Source organism: Mytilus californianus, unplaced genomic scaffold (assembly GCF_021869535.1).
Source record: "Mytilus californianus isolate M0D057914Y unplaced genomic scaffold, xbMytCali1.0.p SCAF_7, whole genome shotgun sequence".
Lineage (NCBI taxonomy): Eukaryota > Metazoa > Mollusca > Bivalvia > Mytilida > Mytilidae > Mytilus > Mytilus californianus.
In genome coordinates this window covers 117,349,684-117,363,914 of record NW_026262723.1, presented here as the reverse complement: position 1 = coordinate 117,363,914, position 14,231 = coordinate 117,349,684, and the positions used below count along the sequence as shown (strand labels likewise).

Below are 14,231 nucleotides of genomic sequence, written 5' to 3'. Positions count from 1 at the left end.
TTGCTAAGTTATTTTGCTATGCATTAGTGCTGATGATTTTTTGGGGGGATTTTTTTCTGTTTTTATAATATTTCCGTTTTCTGTTAAATGCATTGTACTGTCTATATTTCATTTTTCCTCTCATTCAAAGTCTACTTTTCATAAAGTGATTTGTGAACAGAATTGGTTCTACATCTTTTACCTGACATATCGGATTTACAAAAAAAAAATAACTCGCTTATATCAATTGCAAATACTTAAAAAGTAAAATGGAAAAAGATGAACGCCTCTACTTTTCGGTACATATGTACTAAACCAAAATTTTAAAGTCTTCAAGTCATTGGTCATTATACGTCCTTGACCAAACATTTAGAAAATATTGTTATCAGTTGTCTTACATAAGATAATACGGCTACAGGTATGGATTCTTAATTCTATCACATGTTTGTAAGCATGGGTTCCATACACTCGTATCAGCTCACATGGTCAAAACATGTTCTGATTAGGAAATTCCTTCCTATATAAACTCTGCCTACCAGCTAAGGTAATAAATCTACATCTGTCTTTCCAACGATAATAACTACCTTGGACAATATGAGGAGTTTACTGTTACTTTGTTTGACTGTTCCAGTAGTGTCCGGCTTTGTACTGGATACTTTTGGACTGAGTACAAAGGTCAACACCGTATCAGAACTAGATGTAGCTAAATATCTAGGAAGATGGTATCAGATGTATGCTAGTCAGTCTGTTTATGCCACATTCGAACGAGGGGCCCAATGTGTTACTGCTGACTGTAAGTTTTTCTACCTCTATTGTAATAGCCTTACATTACGAATAAAATTATGTGTAGGGTATTATATGTTAATGTAACATCAACCTAAACGTCAAAATTACGGACAGAGACAGACGTCTATATAATATGTCTAGCTATAAATCGTACCGTGTCTAGAACATTTGCGAATTGAAACTAAATAGAATCTCTTCAAGATCTGCCAAACTCTCCAGATAACAAAATACATTATAATATGATTAAGACAACCACTAACCAAGATGTTGACTTGGTACAGGTACATGAATATGTGAAAAATTACTTCCACAAGGAGTAGGTTTGAGCCATTCTAGGCACATGAAGTGCAAACATAAATTCTTGAATCCAGTCATAAAGATGATTTCTCAAAAATAGCAATTTACACTTCTATATTTGTTAACATAAGCTTAAACCAAAAACTTATTCGACTCACTTAACAATATTCGTATCATAAAGATGCGGTGGCTGCACCAATGGAACAATCTAAAATTACAAGTCTAAGAAAAACCGGCAATATCATGGCTTAATAGAAAAACAAAAAACTACTTAAAAAACCATTGGCAAAGACTGAGCAACGAGAATCCATCATAAAACCTGTTCTTATGTTGTACTGTTACACCACTTGTCCCAGGTTAGGGGGAGGGTTCAGCGCTGACTTACAGGTTTATCCCCGTCACATTCTTTATGTGCCTGTCCCAATTACTAGTAGTCAGGAGCCTGTTGTTCAGTGGATGTCGTTGGTTCATGTCTGTCATATTTGTATATCGTAAATGGTTTTGTTATAAATTAGGCCGTTAGTTTTCTCAATTGAATTGTTTCATATTTTTCATGTCAGGGTCTTTTATAGTCTCATTGGCAATCATACCACATCTCCTTATTTTTATAAAAAAATATGTAATGGTAAGTACTTGGGTCATATAAATACTAAAGATAAAATCTCCAAAAGAAGCATTTTAAGGGATTTTGCAGTTCTCTTTCAAAGTAAAAAGTCAACTGAAGGGTTACAAAAAGTCATACGACATATACTACTCAAGAAACATGACTTATCTCTTGTAAACAATTAAAGGATACCATTTGATCGGTTAAAATGATTTGTCAAATTCGAATTCAAAGGGCTGAAAACTTGCGTTAATAAATAAACCATTTTCAAATTTCTAAAAAATTGATTCTGATATTAGGTGTAAATGACCGTCGTTTTGCAGTAAAAAAAAATTTGATAATCGCTGTAGAAAGTTAATAACTGAAACGTTTATTTCCCATTTTTCACTTATGAATGAGACTGGCTATAAATCTACTTGCAGCGCCACCATTTTGATAAGTAATAACCACTGCTTATTAAATGAATTATATAAAATTCATACTGGTCGACATATTATCGACAGTTTTTTTAAGACGTTTAAACCAAATAGCTTTTAACAGAATGGGAGTTCGTAAATGTAGATGTGTCTGAAGATTGGTTACCAAATGTCAAAATAATAAACAAGATAAATGTTGTAAATGTATTTTCTTTCCCATAGAATAATTGGTCATTTATATAGCCTTTTCAGAGAAGCACTTTTAGCAGGAACGATTAACTATATAATTATCAGTTAGTAGATGAAAATAAGTGATGTTCTTTTTCCGTATATGACATTTCAATTTTGATTTAAGGAAGATCATTCAAAACGGACAAAAACATTAAATAAGTACAATGCAATAATAATAAAATAAACACAGAGAAAAACTATACAACAAACCTTTATATATTTAACCGAAAGATAGAAGAGAAATATTTTAATATCGAATTTATTAAGACGACACTGCAGATGGTGTTAATATCAAATATATATAAATAAAAAACTTTGGATTCTTGTTTCCTTTTTAGACTCAGTACAGCCAGGAGTTACCAACAACATCACAGTACTAAACTCAGAAACAGTAGACAGTCCTACCTCACCACTTAAAGTAACTCACGGGTATGCTCTGCCATCGGACAAACCCGGTCAACTGACCGTCGTTCTAGAAACTGCTCCTTTACCAGCTCCATGTAAGTAAAGATACGCAATTACTATAGAAATGAGGAGATGTGGTATGAGTGCCAATGAGACAGCTATCCACCAAAGTTAAAATGAAGTGGATGTAAACAATTATAGGCAACCGTTCGGCCTTCAACAATGAGAAAAACCCATACCGTATAGTCGGCTATTAAAATATGAAACAATTCAATTCAGAAAACTAACAAATGTTTTTTTTTTTAAAGTTAAGAAACGTCTTACTAGCTTAATTGCCATTTGATTCGATTAGAACAATTTTAGAATATATACTAGTATGCAGGGTTATGAGCTTGATTAGAACAATTTTAGAATATACTTAGTATGTGCAGGGTTATGAGCTGTAATATTAAAAATTTAACTTTATTTCTGTTTTACACTTTTAAAGAGCAATCATTTATTGTTTTTGGTAAACATCAGCAACATTTGATAAATAAGACATTTACAAATAATTTGGTTATTCTCAAGTTACTAATTATTCTAAAGTCACCATATCTATTGACGATAGGTCGAGCGATTTACGTACACTTAAATTGTTTCCCTGATAATAGTTCTACGTATATCTTAATCTTTTTCATTTTTTTCTGTGAATAACATTAAATACAACTGTTCATCAGCTGGTAATAATTTTTTACCTTTTTTGTAGACTGGGTTTTAAAGTTGGGACCAAAAACATTTGGCACTGATGGTCAATACCAATATTCCATTGTCAGTGATTTCGTAAAAGCAACCTTATTTGTGCTGTCACGTGATACAACGACATTTAAAACATACGAACCGGAAATCCTTCAATTCCTGAAAGAGCAAGGATTTACATCCATCATAAACAAACCAGTAAAAACCTACCACGGATCAGATTGTCATTACAATCCTAAACACCAGTAAAAACTGACCACGGATCAGACTTCCATTGCAATCCTAAACTCCAGTTATCATCACTATCATATATATTTTCTATTTTGTTAAATCTATTAAAAAATATTTCTTGCTATTTTATTGTTGTCGTTATAAGTAAGTGAAAAATCAAAGATATGAGATTACAACAGTAAATAATTCCCTAACATTGGATTAATCCATAACTTAATATGACTAATTGCTAGAGTAAAATTGAAAATGGAAATGGGGAATGTGTCAAAGAGACAACAACACGACTAAAGAGTCTGCAATACAATAAGCGTCGCATGCTCATCAGAAAATCAATCTGAGGACTCTAACATTGAACGTTACGTGTTCAGACTTCAGACTTCAGTCTCAGATCTGTTTATATTTTCCTACCTATGCTGATACGTGTACTAAGTGTACTAAGTGTACTAAGTGTACTAAGTGTACTAAGAATTCTTTATTTTCTATTATATTTTACGGTGTATCATATTTCCAATCATATAGTGCCCGCTAGCTTTGTGCTTATCGGATGAAAAAGTACCAAATACCGAAGATAATTTGATGACCATATACGATTGTCTGAAACTTAACACTCGACACCGGTAACTTTGAAGAAAATAAGACAAAATAATCACATATACATAAGACAAGGCATATCTTCGCGATGATGATGATCGTTTACGAATCCAGTACTTCTACTTCAACATTTTTACATCCGATTGACCTGAAATTTGACTAGGTGTCAACAATGTACTAACTTTTTAATGAGGAGAGAGAAATGCTATGTTTTGATAAATTGTTTTATTCTATATAGTTTTTTTGAGAATGCAATTCTTTTTGGAAGGGATTTGAAAAAATGGTCCGTTTCTTTTGAAAATTAGTATAAATTAGATTTAAGAAAAGACAAAAAAATAACATTTATAAATGAAATAAAATTGAGAATGGAAACGGGGAATGTGTCAAAGAGACAACAACTCGACAAAAGAGCAGAAAACAGCCCAAGGCCACTGATGGGTCTTCAACGTAGCGAGAAAATCCCGCACCCGGAGGCGGGCTTCAGCCGGCCCCTAAGCAATAATGTATACTAGTTCAGCGAAATGAACGCCACACTAAACTCAGAAACATGTAAATGAACTAAAATTAAAAATTAAAAAACACAAGACTAACATAAATGCGGCGGGGTTAAACATGTTTTGCGAGATATCAACCATCCTCCTATACCTCTAGCCAATCTGGAATGAAAAATCTTGTTTCTGTAAGTTATTTAAAAAAATCGTGTGTATTTGATTTAAATTGGAAAAAAAAAGTTTCCCCCAAGAAATCAAACCCCTAACTCAAGGATAAATGGTAGTCATGCAAAAACAAAAACACTTTTACCAAATTCTTGATATTAGAATAGATTAATTGGGATATATTTAGATGTCGAATTTGTCGTCAGTGCAGAAGTGGCATATATATAGATGTTGAATTTGTCGTCAGTGGTGCTCCAAAAACGAGCATCTCGTAAGCTGTACAAAACACAAATACAATACATTGACCAAGTATGTTGAAGACTTAATGTTGCCCTCTAGATCTCTTTTGGCTTTTCTTTTCGATGGTTTGCTGTCTCCTTGAAGTATATATACCCTATATCTCATTTTGTTTATACTTGCAACTTTATTTTTATTGTATTTAACATTTAATCTTTTGGGGATAAACTGTGTTTGTTTTTATTATTATTTAAATTTATAATAGATTTCAAAATATTAAGTTTTATAAAAAAAAAATTGTCAACTGGTTGTTTTTAACAACGTCAGCTGCATAATATAATGATGACTTGCATTTCTTTATTTCATTTGTTTTGTTTTTTCGATAATTTTGCATTGATTGGTTTTATTTGTTTGTGCGTGTGTGAATACACTTATTACCAGGAATAAAATTGTGTACGCCAGACGCGTTTCGTCCCAAAATGGCGAAAGGTTTTGCCAAAAACAGCTAAGGTAAATCTTTTCATGGGGTAAAAAATCATGAGTATTTCGAAAAAATTCAAAGTTTTATAAACAGTTCATTCATAATTATGACCATATCAATATTAATTCATGTCAACACAGAAGTGCTGACTACTGGACCAGCGATACCCTCGGGGAGAAACCTCCAGCCGCAGTGACATCGACCAAGTGATTGTAAATAACTCATCATAGATACCAGGATTAAAATTTTGTACGCCAGACGCGCGTTTTGTCTACGGAAGACTCATCAGTGACGCTCGAACCAAAAAAGTTAAAAAGCCAAATAAAGTACGAAATTGAAGAGCATTGCAGACCCAAAATTCCGATAGGTTTTGCCAAATACACCTAAGGTAATCTTTGGTTTCGTGTGAGTTCGCGCTTTTGGATTTTGTTTCTATTAATGTAAAATCAAGACAAAAATAAAGTCTAATGCAGACAGTCCTTTACTTTCAAAACAAAATTCTATTCTGATAATTCAGCAAATAATATTGATAAAGATTTTAAACATTTTATGCGTCAAACATAAATCTATTTATGTCAGTTGATTTCCGTTACTTCATATTTCATATTAGCACTTTGATATGCAGCCAAAATATAGTAATTACTTTATTTTATTCCATTAGTTCATTTGACGAATCGGTCCGTGAGTGCCTATTGCTTCTAGTATATCTCCGATGCATTAAAAAAGAGTATTATTTAATTTCTGTCTTTAAATTTGAAGCCACTGGTTATTTTTATTATAGAAAGTTAAATGGAATTTTGTCAAAAATTTTATTATAACATACTTGTCGTCTTTAATCAAATTTACAGCTTTCTTAAAATCAAGTTTTTAGACTGATAACTTAATCAATGCCAATTTTTAACAAATATATAAAAAGCTTGTTCATTTGCATGTGGGTGTTAATTGTTTATACTTTAAGTTTATTAAGTCTGATGTTTGAAAACCATATTAAGTTGCATATATACACGCCAATGCAGAAAGTTTTTTTTTATTGATACCAGACTATTTTGTAAAAAAAAAAAAAACTGCCTTCATAACTATAAGGTCAAAAAGACAAATTAAAAACCAAAATTTCACAATTGATAAGACCATTTTCAAAAATTCATCTGAGAGTACTTGTGATCTATTGAAAAAATTGTAACTACCTACTTAAACTAGCGTGTTTAAAAAGAGAATTTCGTATGACACATGGAAGGGGTTGATCTAAAAAATAATTTTAACCTGAAATCCTTAAAATAATTATGGTAAGGTCAAGTTACAGTAAATGTCACAGGTTTTGGTATAATTTTGCATACAACTTTAGTTTGTTGAAATATACTAGTAACTGAAAATCGAAAAAAATAATGCATTTATCTCTTTTGTTATCTTAATTTTTATTGATTGAATTCTTTCAAAAAAGGTGAAGATTTTTATAGAAAACACATACAGTCGATGAAAAATGTCCTTAAATTGCCTTAAAATCTCAAATCTCAAATCACTGGAACTTCTTGAATTAATTCGCATACATTTTGGTGTGTAAGGGTCGCAGATTATCAATACAGTTGCATAATTTGATTTTAAAACACATATAAATGCACTGGCCCATTTTATCAAAATGTATTTTGTCAGACATGTATTTATGACTATTTATTGATGTTATGTAGTGTCTGTATACCATTGTAATTGCAAAGGTTTGACAGAATAAAGATATATATATATATATATATAAGAAACCATAATGTTACCTTTAACTGTCCAATATTTTTAAGAATAACCCTCCTCTTTTTTAAAAAAATTGGACACCTGAAGGTAGTATAATTGATTCTTACAGGTAAATGATAGTTCAAGAACTGAAAAAAAATCAATCGATTCCCACAATTTTTTCTTCATGTGAAAAAAAAAAGAAAAATACAACGAAAGAACAAATGACAATTACACAAAAACACTTTATTAAAGTCACCATCCAATACAATAATTTTGTCACTCATCAAGACGGTTTCTTGCGAAGAAAAAAAACTTTCAAATTGATTTTAACACTGCTAATACTTATTTCACAGCCATTTTTCTCATGTTTTGGGTTGTCTGCTTTAGCACCAATTTGGTTGATACTGCTCGTTGTAAGTTTTGTTTTTTGTTGCTTTTAGGTAATTCTTTTTGCAAAAGATTTATCCTCGTCTGTCTTTGGATATAAAAATCGACAACTGGTGTTGCTCTCATTCTTCCTAACATCCTTTTCAGCTAGAATTAAAATGAAAAAAATTAAAATAATGCTTCTAACGCTTGATAGATCATGCCGCAATACAAGGACCACAAGTAAAATAATTGTATTATCATAATCAAAAGAAAATCGTTCATCTGAAGTAAATGTTTTACCAAGTGTTGATGTGCAAGCCACATATTGTTCCTTGGACAAAATAGCTACATTTGTAATCAAGAATTTGATTAACAACCTAAACCTCACCCTATGTACAAAGTGCAAATCAAGAACTTGCTTCATGAACTAGGGGACTACAATAGTCTTTATAATTTTCAGGTGTCGGCGTTGATTTACAAGAATTTTTTAAAATCTGATATTATTGCCTGTATAGGAATACAATGCAAAACTTGGCTTATCAATGACGATAAATATGGGAAGCATAATAAAAGAACACGTTACCGCAGGTTATCTGTTAAACAAATCAATCATGTGTCCGATTCGCACTTTGTTCGTAGTGATCGTTTTTTTTTAAAACCGATGTACTCTCTTGAAATTAAATAAACATAGTTGCTAGATTTAATCGTATGTTTGTTAAATAAGTTTTTAGACAGTTTGTAATTGTGTTATATAAATTTGAACATAAAAACCTTTCCTGCATTGAATAGATTGAAAGGGGGCATTAATAAAAGTATTTTTACTATATATTATCAAAATACGAATTACATTTGTTTCTTTCCATTGTACTTACCAAACAGTTTCAGACTCTTCACTTTAGTTTAGATCTCAGAGGTAAAATTGATTGAATGCAATAAATATACATTAAGCACAGAAACGAAGATATTTACACCTACATGTACAATGCTTTGTTTTTAAAAAAAGAAAAAAAGAAAGCGTTATTTGCAAAGGGAAATCGAGAGACAAAATTATGTTTCGGTCACATGAATAAAACCACAAGGGACATCAAAACGTAAATAAACGAAAAAAAAAAAGAGCGACAGAACCTTGCAGAAAAAAACAGAAAAAGTGGGATATTCAGGTGGTACCGTTTGGGTAAACAATAACCGTCTCTTGCAAGATAACCACCGAGTTGAGATAAATTTTGGTGAACGAGGAAGGAAAGAGGGGACCTGCGTCATACTGTCATACGGGAAAGTTGTGAACGAGGAAGGAAAGAGGGGGCCTGCGTCATACTGTCATACGGGAAAGTTGTGAACGAGGAAGGAAAGAGGGGGCCTGCGTCATACTGTCGTACGGGAAAGTTGTGAACGAGGAAGGAAAGAGGGGGCCTGCGTCATACTGTCATACGCGAAAATTGTGAATATATATATATATATTTTTTATGTATAGTAGGTGATCATGAATAGGTCTGATCGATTTATTGATCTCTGTACATTTCATGGAGAAGAATTTAGATATTATAACTATATTAATGCATTTTTACAAATAAAAGATACAATATTTGGATCATAATTCTTTTAAAATGCATTTAAATAATATAAGATGGGAAAATTCCGAGGAACAACAAAAGAAATTTGAATTGATTGCACGTTTAATTGGTATCTCTTTGTTTGTGCTCATTGATTATATTTTATAATGTTATATTTGAAATAAAATCGCCTGCGGTGGACTCGGTATGGTTGAACCTTTTTCTTCAACGTGAACCCGTCTTCACATGTTATTCTTTTTTTCTCATTCACCTAATAAGAAATATAACCCCAGAAGAAATAAGGAAGTAATAGGAGAGGACTACATTTTAAAATATATATAAAACTTGCCATTATTAGCTGCTATAACTACATGCACTGAAATCGAATATATCTGAATACACATTTGATTTTAATCCAAAGTTTGAAACAACACAATCACTAATAACGACATCACTTTCTCCGTTTTTTGTATTAAGAATACACTTTCATCGTCTTTATCCATTTTGAAACACTAAACGCATGTGAAGGTGTTCACGGAAAATATTTAAAGTAGTCCTAGTTCACGCAAAAAGCATGATACGCATACACTGTGTCTTCATGTACATGTAGGCTATCCACCTAAATTTTAAGATCACAACAAAAAATTAAAAAAATTATGTAACAGGAAGCTATCTCTATCCAAAGGATTTTATAAACTCTTTTTTCATTGGTCAATCAGTGTATAACTGTATATTATCCAGATAAGATTGATCATATCTTAGGGTTGTGTGATGAACAGGGAGGTCATCTCGAAATTTGTTAGAAAAAATTGAGTTATCTTTCTTTTTGAATTGATATTTCTTACCTTCAAAAAAACTATAGTCTGTTTCATAAAATACTATAACTGCCACACATTCAAAATACTTTTATTGATCTGAAAATAATAATAAAAAGTTAAATTAAAGATAACATTAATGGTAGCAGTCATAACTAACTATTCATCTTTCATATTACATGTATTGTCAATTGATTAGTGCATTTATTTAAAAAAATAAACAATACATACCATTAAAATATAGGTTTCCCTCTCTATAATCTTTGGAAAATTCTTCTATGTTTAACTCATACAGATCTTCATTTTCACTCATTTCATCATCATAGTATTTGATCTATAAATGGAAATATACAAAATTTATTATAAACAATTCATATTGAAAATCAATTTAACCTAATAACAAATGCATAAAGCGTTAAAGCGTTAAGCAAAAGTAAAAACAGCCTAGTTTAGTGTTAAAATGATCAACAAGTTCAATTTACAAGTAACATAAAAGTTGACACATAGACATGATGAACAAGACATAAACACATATACATATATAGCATTCAACAAACATACCTAAGAATAAGGCATTTGAAATTGAAAGCAGCAAAGCAAATTATAATGAAGTTTTAATTGTCAAATATTAGTACAACTGCATGCAAGTTATCATATGCAAGTGATGTGTGAAAAAAACCCCAACATAAACAGATATTAAAAGCTTTGCTTGTAATTAAGACATTGGTCCATTTGGAGTGTTTAAGAATCTGCGTGTTGTGCATCAATTATTGATTAAATTAATTTTCAAATAATGCCATTCACCATGGTCTCACTGTTTTCTATTTTTGATCTGTATATATATATTCATCAATATTAGAAACGAATAAATTACTTTTTAGATTAAATAAACTCACTTTTATTCAATACAATTTAGGTGAAATTCAACAAATTCAAAAACATAGATATACAGTCAATAATATTGTAGAAGTATGGAGTTTTTCTTAAACCAAGGAAAGACTGGAGGATAATGGAAAATGCTTTCAGGTAATGAACTGCCAAGTCAAACAAAGCAATAACCTTAAATGTGTCATTATTGAAGGACATAATCTTCCCACTGTATTTGGTGTCAGTATTTGACTCATCATCTGTCCATACATGAGTTATCAATTTTCCAACAAAGCTATCAGGGTCTTGAAATAGGTCCATTTTCTCGCTTCTAATTTTGAGTAATTGTAGCAAATTGTTGGTGAGCGTTTCTATGCTATGTTGTTTTCCTTTAGTACTTAAGTTAAAAAGATGTTTATCACCGCTGTTTACTGCCATTGTTTCCTTATGTATTTGAAGTTGATTTTTTAAGGCCAAAATTTTTTCTTTCTTTGTTTTTAACGGTTCCAGTTGTAATTTTATTTCATTTAAGTTTTGCCAAATTCCTAAAATAGTGATATTGTTCATGACCGTTTCCTTTTTTTTTAACTTCTTGTCCTCATTATCTTTTTTTTCCTTAATTTTGTTGTCAATTATTTTAACTCTTTCCTCGTACAGTTGTTGTCGATTTTCTTTTGCCTCATTCATTATGTTTTTTCTCTCAGATCTTACATTGGCAATAATTTCGTGTTGCTCATTTTCAGATTTTGAACTCAACCAATTTTGGGTTTCATTTTGTCCATACATTATAGAACCTTCAATAGTTTCTGGCATAAAATTTGGACCTGTACGTAATTTGTTGTCCAGGTGAGCAAAAAGCCTCTCAACGCAAATGTTATTTGGTGGACAGGATTTACTGCTTTCACTTAAAATTTCAGACGGTTCAAAATAAATTCCTTCAGGCAAAAAATCTTTAAAAAGAGAATGACATTTAATGCGTAACGAACAAGCAAAGACTTTCAAAGTTTGAATGGTATTCTTGTTAAAAGACGGAGAGCAATCAAAAAGGTAGGTAGATTCTGGTTTCAAAGGTAGCTGTGGTCCGGGTAAAAAGTAAACTTCATTTTTCAAAAAAAGTTCCGGATTTTTCTCACAAATGTCCAAAAGTTCGATAATTCTGTTATATGTAGGTCCAATATTTATTGCCAAAATTTCGTTGTTACCAGCTATAGTCCAATACGGTTCTGTTAAAGTTTGACACAAAATTCCTAAAGCTCTGCAAATGCATAATATTTCGTTGTTTTGAAGTGCGGCTAAAATAAAATTTTGTGTATAATTCAATGTACTTTTAGATGTTTTAAAATATGTTACCAAATATTGAGCCAAATAAAAAGTTCCTCTTGCATTATGAAAAAAAGTGTTGAAACGATTTCCTCTAAAGTTCAATATTGGTACATCAAAAATTCCATGATGCTTTTTCAAATATATCTTGGTGAAAAGAGGGTCACCAGATCCATCCTTAAAAAACAGTTTTGATAAAAATCGTATCAAACAATGGGTGGCAGATTCACGTTTTTCATGTTGAATATTAACTTTAAAATCAGATTCTAGTTTGGAAATTTCTTTTTCGCATACTTCAGAAAATTGTAGTAATGGATGCACTGCACATTTAAACGACTGGACTGTGTTAGTTGGTGATGAAGCTGATATATCTGTTGCCAAAATTTTATTCACTTTATTTTCGGTTGCACTGCGGTCAGTCATGAAATTTTTAACTTTGCCAAAAATGTTAGGAGGATCCAAAGTTTCTGAAAATTGTGTTACTTCTTGAAGCATTTTTTTGGTACATTCAACATATGTTGTAGCTTTCCCATCTTTTACCTCTTTTAATCCTGTAGTAAATGTCTGGTGATTTTCATTGGTAATTTGTACACCATAATAATGTCGGCCTAATTTTGTAGTTGCATCGCGGTGCATTGTAATATTTTCTGCATTATCAATTTCTTCACCTATATGTTGTTTTGCAATCAACCCTAATTCAGCGGTTAAATTGCTTGCAGTTGTCTTGGAGGGTAAATCGCCAATTTCCATATTTAATAAATTAAAAACACATTTAATTAATGGAGCACAATGCTGTAGACCTATTCCACGACTTCGGAAATTATAGTATATTATTGTCGGCCTAATTTTACATTGAGGCATTTTATGAAATTTTAAACCCAAAAGCTTGTCTTCATATAAAAAAAAATTACAGAACCGATCCAAAACAAATGCTCCCCCCAAGAATATCAAATGGTCATCCCCTTAATGAAATAAACATAATAATTATGAGAACTGGTCAATAGCGTGATACATGGAATGTCATTATGACAATGTAATTGACTGCACTTGATAATGACAATGTCTATGCCTCAGTCATATGCTTTCTTAGTCAATTTGATACCACTGTCCTGTGGGTGGTCCATATATCACAATAATGACCAGATTTTCAAAAACTATATGTAAATAATTCTGCTTCTCTTGAATCACTTGATTGTTTAGTTTCAGCAATGCTAAAACCTATGGACTACCAATAGAGGGCCACTATGTTTCGGCATCACTAAAACTACACCTGGGATCAACTGACTCAAAAGAAGGCGGATTTACCTCATAATCAGAGAGCAACTGACTATCGTATTCATCAAAATGGTGTGAATATGATATCAGTGGACTTCCAAGACTAGGTAAATCTATGCCCGGGGAATCAGATAACCGCTGACTTTCTTCTTCATCACTTTCAAAACGTAAATTTAATGAATGTACAGTGAGATGGATATCAGATTCCCTGTGTACTTCAATGCCATCAGATACAGAGTTCGAGTCACTATCACTTTCATAATTTTCTGAATCAAATGATATGACTGAAACACCTGTCGCTGAAGGTATATCTGAGCCGTCACACAATGATATATCAATAGAATCTTCTGACCAACTACTCAAATCAAACAGTGAATCAGAAGAATCTATTGAACTACCTCCTGCAATTCTACTGCAAAACTCATGATAAAAGCTACATTCTCTATGAACTGTGCATACACAATTACTTGGATAATGAGTAACATCTGCAATTGTCTCAGTTATATTTTCATCAGGAACAATATTGCAATGTTCCCTACAAATGTATCTAAACATGAGTGCATGACGAGGATTTGCAACTACAAGATGAAAGTCCTGAAAAAATCCTGGTACCCAGTGTTGAGATCTAGCCATAATCTGTAAATGTTATTAACATTTTTTTTAT

The 14,231-nt window shown here is 31.6% G+C and overlaps 1 protein-coding gene across 1 annotated transcript; it reads left to right on the top strand.

Annotated features, from left to right (window-relative positions):
* The first annotated feature begins 526 nt into the window (after positions 1-526).
* Positions 527-3,808, top strand: LOC127708126 (apolipoprotein D-like). The gene is made up of 3 exons (XM_052212969.1): positions 527-772; positions 2,652-2,813; positions 3,464-3,808. Exons 1-3 carry the CDS (start codon positions 574-576, stop codon positions 3,700-3,702), a joined length of 600 nt encoding a protein of 199 aa, XP_052068929.1. The 5' UTR covers positions 527-573; the 3' UTR covers positions 3,703-3,808.
* The last annotated feature ends 10,423 nt before the right edge of the window (positions 3,809-14,231 follow it).